The sequence below is a fragment of the Oenanthe melanoleuca genome, chromosome 19, assembly GCF_029582105.1.
Source record: "Oenanthe melanoleuca isolate GR-GAL-2019-014 chromosome 19, OMel1.0, whole genome shotgun sequence".
Classification (NCBI taxonomy): domain Eukaryota; kingdom Metazoa; phylum Chordata; class Aves; order Passeriformes; family Muscicapidae; genus Oenanthe; species Oenanthe melanoleuca.
The window spans coordinates 1,007,275-1,021,423 of record NC_079352.1 but is presented as its reverse complement, the minus strand read 5'-3'; the positions used below and the strand labels follow the sequence as shown (position 1 = coordinate 1,021,423).

The 14,149-nt window shown below is 51.5% G+C and overlaps 1 protein-coding gene across 9 annotated transcripts in view; it reads right to left on the bottom strand.

Moving 5' to 3' along the window:
- MSI2 (musashi RNA binding protein 2) overlaps positions 1-14,149 on the bottom strand; it is a 201,763-nt gene that overhangs the window by 18,046 nt on the left and 169,568 nt on the right. For 4 of the 9 annotated variants that reach the window (XM_056506672.1, XM_056506677.1, XM_056506671.1 and 1 more), the window contains exon 11: positions 6,321-6,383. In XM_056506672.1, the coding sequence (XP_056362647.1) occupies positions 6,321-6,383 (63 nt within the window). Of the gene's footprint in view, positions 1-2,947; positions 3,040-5,128; positions 5,156-6,275; positions 6,384-14,149 lie in introns of all 9 variants that reach the window. The other 5 variants (XM_056506669.1, XM_056506670.1, XM_056506673.1 and 2 more) reach the window with 2 other exon arrangements.

Here is a 14,149-nt window from a genome sequence, read left to right as displayed (position 1 = left end):
CAGCTCCGTCCCCCAGCTCCTGCTGGGAGAGAGGGAATAAAACATGGAAAACTGGCTGGGGCAGGGCTCTGGAGGGTGCCAAAGTTGTTCAACCTCCCACTGCCCCAGGCTGCTCCAAGCCCCTGGACATTCCACTTCTGTGGGCAGCCTGTGCCTCACCACCTTCACAGAGAAGAATTTCTTCCTAAATCAAACAGCTCTGGATGAGCATTCTGAGGAGCATTTTCCCATGGAAAATAATTCTCCTGGTAGAAAAGACTATTAAAAGTTACCGGCTAAATCTGCTACAGATTAACTTCAACTGCACTTCAGAGGTGGTCACTAATTGCACTGGAGATGATTTATCAAGCACACAAGATTTTTCTATTACAAAATTATTGATTAAAGCTGATGTATCTTAACCTCAATAGACTTCAGCCCAGTGCCCTGTCAAGCACTGGCTGCTGTGGCCAAGGTCGAGCAGCAGCAGCACCAAATTGTTTCATATCTACTGAATTTTCTCCCTGGCACTGCAGGAAGAAGCTCAGTCCCTCATGGATCAAAAAAGATCCAAAAGTGGCATCCTACAGTAAAACAAGACACAAGGTTTCTTCTGCCTGGAGTCTTCTGAAAAGGACCTGTGGGATTCCCATCCTGGAGCACTTCTGAGCCAAACAGAAAAGATAATTCATTTCATTATTATTATTTTTTAGTCTGGGGTAGCAGACAGACAAGTAGGGCTGTATTATTATCACAAAGAGGCCCAAACCACCCATGGGAATGTGCAGTGGCTCCTCCAGAGCACATTCACCACCTGGGGCTGCTCCATGCCAGGCCTGGCTGATGGAATTCCTGTTTAAACCAGGATGATTCTCCTCAGCCCCACCCCTCCCCAAAGCCCCTGCAGTGTGGGGGCCCTGCCTGGCCACCCCCAGCACTCTGCCAGGGAGATGAGCAAAGGATAAAATCCACTGCAGCCATTAATTCCCCAATGCATCACCCACCAGGCTCTGTCACATCATTACTGGAGGCTCCAGTGGAGTGAGAAATTCCAGCCCCTGCTGCTCCCACGTGGTCCACTTGTTAGGCTCTGGCTTTTGAGATTACATAGCCTGGATTAAACTTTATGTACTTTTATAGAGGAGAATAAAACAGGGAGAGCAATTCCACCAGAGCCACTGTGCCACAAGGGAGTCCTCCCAGCGGGCTGCAGAAATCCCAAATTGGTTCATGGCTGGAACTTTGAAATGCTCCTCCTGACATCTCCATGAGCCTGTGGAGCTCCTCTCCCCCTGCACACACAGACCAACCACTGCCCCTCTTTTTATGGCCATAATTTGCTAAACTCTGAGTAGATTAGATTTTGGAGCACCTTCCTTAAGTGTCAGACAAGGCTTCCTCAACCTTCCTCGACCCCATGCAGTTTATGGCCCTGCTGACTTTCAGGCTGAGGGGTGCAAGGGGTGGGTTCCCCTTTCCCTGGAATACTGAGATCCAAAGGGATCCTCATCCCAGCCCTGGCACACGAGTGTTCAGCTCCCTGGCAGCACCAGGGCAGCCCCGGTGCTTGTTCCCTTGATTTACTCAATGTTCTATGAGAGGCAAGATACAAATCCTTAATTACACTGGGAAGCCCATTCTGGATATTTTATTTCCTTTGAAAGCCTTGAGTGCATTAATGAGTGTGTGGCTCTGCCCAGCAGAGCAGGGAGATGCTCCCACCCAGCACAGCTGGATTTGGGGATGGGGAGGAGAGGAGGGGTGACCACACCATAGAGGAGCTTTTCTGCTCCCATCAGGATGTTTTCTGACAAGCAGCAAACTAAACAAATAAACCAAAGCCTAATTTGGGAGCTCAATTACCATCTGTTGGATTTACTGACTGCATTTTCCAAGTTTAGCACAGAAACCCAGGCAGGAGAAGCAAAGCCACTGCTGGCTCATGGCAGAGGGGATGAACTTGCCTCGAACTCCTCATGCTGATATTTATGAGATGTTAAATCTTCATTTAGAAACGTTCCCTCAAGCTGGGTGACATGGCAATGAGTACGACCCATCACTAGCTCGGAGTCTCAGTTGCATAATAAGATTTAAGGTTTATGACCTACAAACAATGGCTTGGTGGCTCGGGACAGGCTGCAGGAGCCGCCTCACACACACAGAATTATCTGGATTCCCAAATGGAGTGATTTGCGTGTGGCACATCTGGTCTACGGCCGCCAACGAATGAGTCTATGGGCTAATATGGACGAGTAACAGGCTGATGGAGAAACCATGATTGTAAAATGATTTGAAAAAGATCTTTAAGTTCTTTTGGATACAAAATAAAAATAAGAGAATATAGTTATAGGCAATGTTTCAATTCCTAGGGGGGTTTAATTTGAAAAAACAAAAATAGTGTCAGTTTTACTGTCAGTTTTACTGTCAGTGTAACAGCACATGCGGGTTCTTGCACGGAGGGGTGTAGGTTGCCTACAATTGAAACTTGCAGGTAAATGGGATTTAACAAACAGGGCTCTATGGATCCAAGCCTTCAGCAGCTCTCTGCTGGGTTATCCCTACGCTTTCAATCAGACCAAGGCTCTGCTTTTTTCTGCCACGCTGGTTGGCGTTGGTGGTGCCTGTAATATCAACTCGACAATGCATGTTCTACAACTACATCTACTGCTACCAGTACGACTACTACAGTGCATGCATTTAGTTCAGTCCCACAGATACATACACTCTAAGAACAGGCAAGGGGAGATGTGAAATGTTTTACGGGACGACAGGTGTTTTGTTTTTTAAGTAAGGGAAATTAATAAAAAACATCAAAAGAAAGAAAGTGTACAAAAAAATAGAGACATTTCTCAAGAGTTGATATGAGTCGTTTCTTGAACCGTTTCGTCCGAACAAGCAAAAAACATGCAACCAGCTGCTACTAACAAGAAGCTGGACACTGAGAGAGGATTAATAGGTGTGGACAAACCTTCCCGCTGAGAGCGCTCAGAAGAGTGTTTGAGAGGAGGTGTGCACGTCCGAGTGTAAGAGAGGCCGGAAAGTTTGCCTCAGAGACACCCTCTCTCACAGCAGCCCCAACCAAGCAAGAGAGAAAACAACAAAACATAACTGCTCACACTCACCATCAAGGTCAGTAGCTCACGTTACGAGATTTGTTAGAGCTGGCAAGTATAAAGTCCAGTAAGGGGTTGTTGGGGCGCAGGGCTCAAAGGGGGCCCCAAATCCAGATGTGCCAGGGGTTGGGGTGGGGAGCAGCCCCTGGCACCGTGCTGTCCCCCTGCCGAGCACAGCCAGCCCGAGGGAGCTGGGACAGGGCTGCATCCCTGTGCCTGGAGGGTTTTGTCTCCAGCCCTCAGGGTGGAATAGGTAAAACTGGTACCCAGCTGGAGAAACCTCAGGCTTGGCAATGATCCAAAGAGGAAGGAACGAAAACCCTCTCCTGCCAAATTTTCCTCGTCTCGCTCTCCTGCCAGATGAAACCCCTCCCATGTCAAATGCAAGAGAAAAATGTGCCCCCCCCCCAATGACTGTATTTTGAAAAAACCATTTACACGACAAAAATGTTTCACACGTAAAATATGTCAGGTGGATTCAAAAGAAACGTGACGCTGATAGTGAAGTTGTCTAGGAGGAGTTTGCAGCATTCAGACTTTTAACTTTGCTCGTTTTCCGTGGCTCAGGTCCCAATTCATTAAAAAAATACAAGAATGGGTGAGGTTGTCAAAACCAGTGGAGGGATTTGGCAGCACAGCCCCACCCGGAGCGAATGGACGTGGCCAGAGTCAGTGTGCTGGATGACCTCAGCTGTCACCTCACCCCTGGGATGTCACTGGGGACGGGATCTGTGACCCTGCTGGCACGACACAGGATTGATGGTGGCACTAGGGGACAGGGACACGGCCCTTTCTGCTGCCTGCAGGACAGACCTGCTGTGACACAGAAGAACCTGTTTATCTAGCAAGGCCAGCTGCCATGGAAAAAGAAGGGGTGAGGGCAGGGAGGAGGCCCCGAGCAGGTACCTGCTGACTCAGCAAACATGCAGGTGTCCCAAGAGCAGGAATGTCACCCCAGGGACAAACCAAGGTGGCCAGTGCCCAGGGGCATGGAGTGAGAGGGCTGCAGCTTCCTGGGGAGACCAAGACACGCAAGGTGGATGCTCTGTGTGGGTGCTCAGTCCCTGTGCTGGCACTGGTGCCAGGAAGGTGGGGAAGAGCCTGTGGGAGGGGCTGGAAAGCTGCAGGAGAGGCAGCAGTGATGGGGACACTGATGACATTGTCACTCATGTTCTCCAGGAAGCCCCGGACAAGGCTGGCTCTGTGCTACAGCTGCAGCAGCCCTGGGCAGAGCTCTCCCAGCGTTTCCCAGCTCTTTCCCATTTCCTGGCAGAAAGGGGCCAGTTAGGGCCAGCAGTGCTCTGTGCTTTGGACCAGGCACACGTGAAGGAGGGCTGTGCGAATTTGTGCAGGAAAAACAAAAACCCAACTGAAAAGGAAAGAAGGAAAAAAAAAAAACCCCAAAAAAACCCCAGCCATTTTTCTTGTAATGAATCGGGCCCGTACACTGCAGCGCAAGATCGATCGGACTCCACTGCTCCTGGATACAATTCACTACCATTGCTGATGGAGTGGCAAACCCAGGATGTCCCTTCCAAAACCAGCTTGGGATGGAGATGACTCTACAGAACCCCCACCCCGTTCCCAGAGCGCGGATGTGAGCGGGGCCGGTGACAAACCCACCCTCCTCCTTGAGACTCGGGGCTGGGGGCGGGACGGGGGCTCTTTGGCTTCAGTTTTGGGGGTGTTTTTGCCAGTTTTGAGGCTTGAAAAAGACATTTCCAAACACCATACTGCTCTTTAAACTTGCCAGAAAGGGTGTTGTTAATTTAGGGTTAGATTTAGTTTCGTATCGCAAGTTCAAATCAAAAAAACCAAAGAAACGGAAAAAACAAATCAGAAAACCCAACAGAAGAGAAACCAAAAAACACTCAAATTAAAGACAAATGGTTTTCAGGCACAGAATTGATCAATGCTCAGTTCAGTTGTAACGGGCACCAAAAGCACTCCGATTAAAAAAAAAAAAAAAAAAAAATAATCAGGGAAGCAACGTTAATCCAGCCAAACCCTCTGTGCCTTGCTAAGGGGCAACTCACCAGGTCTGTTTGCACGTAAAACAAAACCTGAAGGGCAAAACATGAGGAAGAGGCAGAAACAATGAGGTCTGTTTTCCTGGAAGCATATGCAAAAGCAGTCTTGGGTTTTGTTTGGGTTGGTTTGGTTGGTTGGTTTTTTTCCCCTCTTTGGGTTTGTTTTTCCCCCTCCGTGCCGGGGCAGTAGGAGAAGCTGGGAGTTGGGGGATCCCCACAACCAGGCTGGCAAGTCACCCCTTAGGCTCTCTACATGCCACAGGATGGAACTGGTACAGAGAGTCCTTTGTAGCCTGCAAGCAGTGCCAGTTTGCATGGAACGGAGTTCTCCTGGTGTCTTTCTCTGGCCACGCCTGGCCCTGCGCCCACCTCCTCCTCCCTGAGCCCCAGGGGCCAGGAGAGAGCTGGGAGGGGCTGCCAGCCCCTGTCCCCCCAGGACACGCTGGGACAGGGGCAGGGGGTGGCAGCAGCTCCAGCCCAGCCTGCTCTGGGAGCCCACCTGATCATTCACCTGCTTAGCAAAATTTAAACCTTAAGGCAGTAACGGCAATCAGCAACAACTGATTTATTTCCCTTAAGGGGGAAAAAAAAATAAAAAAAGAAGTTTTCAGAAGGACAGAAGAAAAGCTTTGTTGTTGCTCATGGAAGCAGAGGGGTTGGAGCAGGCAGCAGGCAGGGGTGGGGAGGTGCCAGCTGTGTTCTGCTGATGGCACAGGTGATGCCAGCCCAAGGGACACGGCCCCTCGCCACGGGGAGCACCCAGAGCTGCTGCCACTGCCTCAACCCAACCCAGCCTCCTCTGAGAAACCAAAACTTTTCTTCTGAAAACACAAATTAAATCTTTTTTGGGGTGTCTTTCAGAGCCTCGAATTTAAACTAAACAAATGAAGAAACCAACACAATAAAGGAATAAAGAAAGAAACAAATTGGAATATCTACCCTGGTTTTGGCAGTTCTCACACCAATCTCCTGCAGGTACTCCAGCCCCCGTGGCCTCTGCTTGTAGTTTGGGTTTGGGTTGGGATTGATTACTTATTTTTTCTCTAATTTTTTTTTTTTTATTGATTGTTTTCAGGTCCCCAGGATAAGTGTGAGGAAAATCAGAGAAATGATGGAGAGCTGCAGCCACACAGAATACCGACAGAGCTTTTACCTGACCCTGCACTCTGAGGGTTTGCTCTTCCACGGGCCCCCCTACCTGATCCTCTTGCTGCTGCCACGGCTGCCGCTGCTACTGGTCCATAGGCTGCTGCTGGGAAACCTGGCCATGGAGAAAAGGAGAAGGGTGAAGACAGGAGCCACAGGGCACCAGAGTTCCTGCATGGCACAGGCATCTGGAGCCACCAGAGCCACCAGTGCCACCAGAGCCACCAGTGCCACCAGAGCCATCAGTGCCACCAATGCCACCAGTGCCACCAGAGCCATCAGTGCCACCAATGCCACCAGAGCCATCAGTGCCACCAGAGCCACCAGAGCCACCGGTGCCACCAGAGCCATCAGTGCCATCAATACCACCAGTGCCACCAGAGCCACCAGTGCCACCAGAGCCATCAGTGCCATCAATGCCACCAGTGCCACCAGAGCCATCAGTGCCACTAGTGCCACCAGAGCCACCAGTGCCACCAGTGCCACCAGAGCCACCAGTGCCACTAGAGCCACCAGAGCCATCAGTGCCACCAGTGCCACTAGAGCCACCAGTGCCACCAGAGCCATCAGTGCCATCAATGCCACCAGAGCCACCAGAGCCACCAGTGCCACCAGTGCCACCAGAGCCACCAGTGCCACTAGAGCCACCAGAGCCATCAGTGCCACTAGAGCCACCAGTGCCACCAGAGCCACCGGTGCCACAAGAGCCACCAGTGCCACCAGTGCCACCAATGCCACCAGTGCCATCAGTGCCATCAATGCCACCAGAGCCACCGGTGCCACCGGTGCCACCAGAGCCACCAGAGCCACCAATGCCACCAGTGCCACCAGAGCCACCAATGCCACCAGAGCCACCAGTGCCACCAGAGCCGGTAGCAGCTCAGCCTGGCCGGTGCCCGCTGGCAGCTGGCACAAACCCCCTGGCACAGCAGGATGGGACAGGCTGGGGCACAGCCTGAGCGCTCAGCTCGTGTCTCCACACACCAGAACGGGGTCAGCCCCTCCACACACAACCAGGGAATTCTCTCCCAGGGATTATTTGCAAGTGATAATAACGTGCTGGTCCATAGACAAAGCAGTAATGGAAAATATGAGGAGGTCCTCATGTCGAGATCACAAATTTGCTGGGATCAAGCAGAAAAAAATTCAATGGAATGTGGTTTAAAAAAGAAAGAAAGAAAGAAAGGAAGGAAGGAAGGAAAAAGCTCTTGAAAGCAAACCAGCCGCAGATCAAGGAGTTCTGTGACATCCCCCCTGCTCCAGGGAACTGAGCCCTCACAGAGACTGGAATGCTGCCAGCAAGATTGCAGATTTACTTAATTAACATTCAAAAGATCTGCCAGAGACTCTGACTTTCGATATACTGTATTTTAAGAGGGCAATGGCAAAGTCCAGGCAATCAGCAAGAACCCCACACCCCAAAGTCAGTGACTCCAGGGAGGCTCCTGGTCTCAGAGCTCCAGGACAAGCCAGGGTGGCCACCAGGATGGAAGCTGGTCCTTGAGTGGGCACCAGCACCACGGTCACAGCTGCTTTGCAAGGCTGAGGAACCACAGCAGAACAAGTGAGGCACTGAGAAAGAGAAGAGTGAGCCCAAGAGGGAGAGAGAGCCCAGCACACTACAGCCACCACCTCCAGCACTATGGCTCAGCTACAGCTCAGCTACCAGGGCAAGGAGCACAGAACTAGGCTACAATAACTTCAAGCTACTTAAAACATCAATCAAAAAAAGACATACTTGCATTTAAATATGGTAATAGGGCTGTTGGGGGGGAAAAAAAACAACATAGCACAGGTAAATGTATGCAGAGGATCCCCAGGCTGGGGCTCCCCCTGCACTGCACAGCCAGCCCTGCTCCTCCTGTCTGCTGGGAGCTGCAGAGCCTCTGTGCAGTGGGAAACACATCCAGGCTGGGGGATCCCATACCCAGCGCTGAACCTGAGCCTGAATTCCCTCCTGGAGATGGAATCAACCCAGGGTGGGTCCCCCACACACGATTAGGGCTGGAGTGAGAAGTTTGGTGCTGAGTGAAGCCAAGCTCCAGAGAGCGATGTGCAGGACAGGGCTGAGGCTCTGGGGTTCATTCCCATGCAGAGCCACGCTGGGCTGAGCTCCAGGCTGGCACTGCCCCTGCCCCTCCCTGCCTGCTCCAAGGGCAGTGACCCCAGCGTTCCCATGGCACCTCCAGCACCAGCTGGCCACCCACAGATCCCAAAAAACACCCACATGGGATCGCAGGAGCTGTGGGTTTTCCATGGAATAAAACACCTCTGCCAAAAGCAATCAAACACCCTTCAAATCACCAAGCATCCCCTGCGAACAGCACAAAAAAACAGGGCTGGAAAGTTTGTTTCTCTTGTTCAGCTGCCAGGGACGCTCAGGATCTATTTGAAATGCAGGACAAAAAGTTTTGCCATGCAAAAGAAGAGTGAAATAACAAGGGTGGAGATTGGAAAGAGCCCGAACAAAGGCTCTGTTATTGCATTCCAGGGGACAGATGTGTGAAAAATTAATCCCCCTGCCCCTGAAGAAAGCTTTTCTCCCAGTTCTGAGATAAAAGCATCCCTGTGCCACGGCACTCTGAACAGCTCAAGGGTGATATGCACGGGAATGCTGTGGGCAGAGCCAGGATGGGAACTGGGATTGATTATTGAGACTGGCAGAACCCTCATCTCTGATCCATCCCTGGAGGATCCCTGAGTCAATCCAGCCACTGAAAGCCACTGATCCCCTGCTAAAATGCCTTTGCCAGGAGCCACATCACACAGGCTGGGGCAGCTTCCCTGTCCTGCTGCCCAGAGCTGAGCTGTGTGAGCTCCCAGCACTGCCCAGCTCCCAGCACTGCCCAGCACTGCCCCAGCACTGCCCAGCACTGCCCAGCACTGCCCAGCACTGCCCAGCACTGCCCCAGCACTGCCCCACGCTCCCAGCACCAGCACTGCCCAGCTCCACATCCATGGGCTGGAGCAGCTTCCCTGTCCCTGCTGCCCAGGGCTGAGCTGTGTGAGCTCCCAGCACTGCCCAGCTCCCAGCACTGCCCAGCTCTCTCTGCTGCCTCTGTGGCTCTTTGCCCTTCACCCCCAGAAAGATGGGCAGCTCACACCATCCCTCTCTGCCTGAGGGGGATCCCAGTGTGGGGCACTGGGAATGCACCCAGAGCTGGAGCAGGGCACAAGGAGAACAGCAGTGTGAGAGCAGTGGCCACAGTTCTCCCTCGGCAATCCAGGGAAGTGCAGGCCCTGCCCTGGCACTGGGGTGCCAGCAGCACCAGCTGCCAGGGGCTGCAGCCTCCCAGGTCATTTTTAACAAGCAGCTTGGAGGTAATTGGGTGCCAGGAGTGCCCTGAAGGGAAGCATTGATGGCAGCACCTCTGGATCCCACCCTGCACAGTCAGGAACACCAGCCCCACTCCCTCTCAGCCTTCTGGAGTCACCTGAAAATCAGAAGGGTGGAGGGAGAGATCAGCTCATTCCTGGTGTTTGTTTAAGGCTCTGATTGCTGCTCAGATGACCCTGTGCTCTGTGTGCCCACTGCTCCCAGCTGCCCAGAGCCACTGCCAAGCCAGCAGTGCTCACTTCAGGCACTGCAATTAGAAGGTATTTTACAATAAACGTTTTGCACTGGGCTCTCACACTGTCCAGGAAAGCCCTGAGGATTCACAGCAATTTCATGCTCTCTCATTGCTCAGAATGAGCCAAAACCAGCGTTCCAAGCTCAATTTTTCACAGATAAAATTCCCTGCTTCCTGCATCAATAGTTTCACTATAAACAGTGAATGAAGATGGACAGATCTGGGTTAAATTCTTTGCCCTGAGGTCCCAGACTCAGTCCATGGCTGTTGTCTCAGGCACAGGTGAGTTTGGGACAGGGGGATCACAGGATGGCACACAGCCCCAAGCCCTGCTCTGGGCACTGCAGTGGGAGCCCAGGATTTGGCAGATTTTCCAGGGTTTGTGAACAAATCTGGTGAGCAGGATGCTGCCTGAGCAGGGCCAGTCCTCACAGGAGCTTTAGGGGCACACCAGATTTCTGCTGCATCTCCTGCTCTGCTGGGACCATCCCCTCTGAAATCACCGAGCTCTGCCCTCCAGCCTGGGCTTGGCTACAGGGCAACCACAAGGGAAAAACCCAAGAACCATCTGCAGCCCCTCCTGCTGCCAGGACTCTTCCTGCAGCTCTGGCTCCAAGAGGAAATCACCAACTCCTTCAGCCCTGCTCTGATCAGCCTCTGAAGACCCCAAATATCCTCAAAGCACACACAGCCTTATCCTCCACAACCAGTCAGCAACAGGAACCCACCCCAAAAAAGATCACAAAATTACATTAAAAAATAACCATGCCAAGAATTTCCTCTGCTTTAATGGCCAAGCACTTGGGCACCTGAGGTGGCATGTTCAGACTTCAGCAATGAGCACAGGGGATGTAAAACAAGAAAATGGAAGCTGAGATGCTCAAATCACCACCTGACTTCAGAAAATAGCCAAAATCATGGGACAGGCATGGAGAAGTCAACAAAAGGCATCAGCAAACTGCAGCTAGGAAGGAGCCCCCTTGCTCTGCTCAGGGGTGTTTGGGGTGCCCACGCACCAGCAGGGCACTGGTCCTGGTCTGTGCAGGCTGTTTTGGGGTCCCTGTGCTCAGAGCCTCCTCCACCCCCAGCCCTGGGGCTCCCCAGTGGGAACCCCAACCCTTCAGGGGGGCACTTGGAAAGTGCCAAGGCTGCAACATGGATTCATGTGCAGGCTGGGGGAGCAGCTGGGGGGCTGATCCCCCTTTCCAAACTCCATTCCCAGGGTGATCCCCCCTTTTCAAACACCATTCCCAGGAGCTGATCCCCCTTTCCAAACACCATTCCCAGGGTGATCCCCCTTTCCAAACACCATTCCCAGGAGCTGATTCCCCCCTTTTCAAACACCATTCCCAGGGGCTGATCCCCCTTTCCAAACACCATTCCCAGGAGCTGATCCCCCTTTCCAAACACTATTCCCAGGAGCTGATTCCCCCCTTTCCAAACACCATTCCCAGGAGCTGATCCCCCTTTCCAAACACCATTCCCAGGAGCTGATTCCCCCCTTTCCAAACTCCATTCCCAGGGGCTGATCCCCCTTTCCAAACACCATTCCCAGGAGCTGATTTCCCCCCTTTTCAAACTCCATTCCCAGAGGCTGATCCCCCTTTCCAAACACCATTCCCAGGGGTTGATCCCCCTTTCCAAACTCCATTCCCAGGAGCTGATCCCCCCATTTCAAACACCATTCCCAGGGTGATCCCCCCTTTTCAAACTCCATTCCCAGAGGTTGATCCCCCTTTTCAAACACCATTCCAAGGGTGATCCCCCCTTTTCAAACTCCATTCCCAGAGGCTGATCCCCCCATTTCAAACACCATTCTCAGGGTGATCCCCCCTTTTCAAGGGGCATTCCCAGGGGTTGATCCCCCCTTTTCTTTTCAAGCAGCATTCCCAGGAGCTTTGATCAGCCTGAAAAGCTGCACCAGGCTCACAGCTGTCATTTCAGATGGGCTCTTGCTTGCATTATTCTTTCCATTAGGCTGTGTTATCCTCTTTGGAGGATCTTTAGGCTTCATTTCAAAAGTATCAGAGACTCAAAACCATGAAGCAGAAGAGCCTGGTAGTTTTTTTTGAAGGCAGGCAGGCGTGGGTCCAATTTACTGGGCAAAAATGTCGTCTTTAATGGAGAACACACACAAGGGAAAGCTCCATCCCAAAACAATCCCTTTATGTTTCAAACCTTCATCTTCCAGGCTCTCTGTCTCACACTCCCCCTCCCTTTCTATAAGGAAACACGAATGAGAAAGGAAAAAAACCTGCTACTACTCCAGGCTTCAGATGAACAACTCAATGCTGAATATTTAGAGAAGCACATACACCCAGAGAAATCAAATGTTCCCTAGAACTGATCAAAGATCAGGGTTCTACCACATCATTCACAACTCATTACCACGTTTCAGTAGCAATTAACTCCTTGGGGTTTGACTCTGGAGCTTTCTCCAAGGCCACAGGAATTGCTGGAATGTCCTGTGTGTGCAGGGTGGGACAGTGCCCCACACCAGGGCTGGTGAGCAGCACCCAGGGCACAGCCCCCCTAAGCTCTGAATCAACCCTGTTCACACTTTCAGCCTGCTCTGAGTCCTGTACTGCAGCAGCCCCTGAAGTGCCTCCCTTTGTCTTTTCCCACTGTGCTACACCAACCTTGTTAAAATCTCCTTCAGCAAACGAGGGAATTTCAGCCAGACCACACTGAGCATCACAGTGCCCACCCAGAGCCCCTGCAGCAGCAGGGCACAGCCCGAGCCTGTCCCTGTCTGACACCCCCTGGCTGCCTGCAGAGGGTGGGTGTTGTGACGAGCAAATATTCCCATTCTGGAATTCCAACGAAAGAATAAATCCCAAATAAAGGTAATTTAAAATTTGGCACTTCCACTTTATGTACAGTAAATGACCCATTTTTCAGCTGCTGGGACTCTCAGGCCATGGCTTTTAGGATGGGAATGGTGCATTTCTGCCCACTAATTACTTTATGCATCAGTGAGACAAAGCCTTGTTTGTCTCCAAATTATCATTCAGTGGCATTTCAAGTGCAATAACCCTCTTGCAGTTATTTCACTCTGCTGAAAACTGGGAAACTTCTCAAAGGCAAACAGTTTGTTCTAAAAAAAATATTTCTTTAAAAAAACCCCAGAAACCAAGAAGCAAAAGCTGGCAGCTGATTTAGGTTATCAGTATCCAGCATCCAACCTGACCCTCCCTCTGGCAGTCTGCAGCCATCCCTCCTTGTCCTGTCCCTCCAGGCCCTCGGTAAAAATCTCTCTCCATTTTTTCTGTAGGCTGCCCTGAAGCCTTCTCCTCTCCAGGATGAATAAGTCAAATCCTCTCAGCCTTTCCTTGCAGGGGAGGTGCTCCATCCCTTGCTGGATATGAAAAGACTCCTTTGGACTGGCTACAACTCATTTGAAAGGCCAAAGCCAAACATTTAGCAGGGATTTTTAATCAACAAGTGAAGCACCAAGGAGCTCATGGCCCCATGCTGCCTCACAGCTCTCAATTTCTGCATTTCAGTCACCTGCTGCTGGCTGAACAAGGGCAGGTAGATGGAAGGAACCACATTAAGGCACCAATTTGGAGTTCAGCTACGTGGCACTGATTTGCTTCAAGCCTCATTTCTGCTGCTCTGATGGTAAAGAAAATGAGCTATTTGGTTAAGCTGCTTGTCTCCGTTTTTATGAATGATCTAAACTTATCTGGGCAAGTGTTATTTAAAGACAGGCCCTTGATGATGAACAAAGGCATAAAAAGAATTTGTGTCTGGAGGCTGAAGCTGGAAAAACTCAGCACAAAGAGGCAACTTCATAAAGGAAAGGCAGTTTATCACAGGATATCAGAGGTGGGAGCTCTCCAGCCCTCGTGGGCAGCTCACCCAGCACAGCCACCACTGGCACCCAGGGACCTTCCCAGTGCCCCAGGGGCATTCCACAGCCCATGCCAGGAAAGAGGTCAAGGACAGGACTGGGGTGCTGAGCCCAGGATCTCAAGGATTGCTCAGCAACTCCCATCAGTGCTGCTGGGCAGGGCAGGATGTGGGAGCTCCTCAGTGGCCCAATGGAAACCCTGCTACTAAAACATCACATTTGAGTGATTCTCTGCTATAAGGAGACTGATCTTGTCCAGCTCTTTGCAACCCCAGCCCCAAGTTTTTTAAGAGCTTTAGTTAAAAATTGTCTCTACAAGGCACAAGGCAGGGGAGCCACCGTGCTCTGGCTGGCTCAGGATGGAGAATTCCTCAGAGCAGGTTCCTCCTCCTCCTGCAGGTTATCCATGTTTTCCTGCTCACACCAGTGTTTGTGTCATGCCTCTTTACTCCT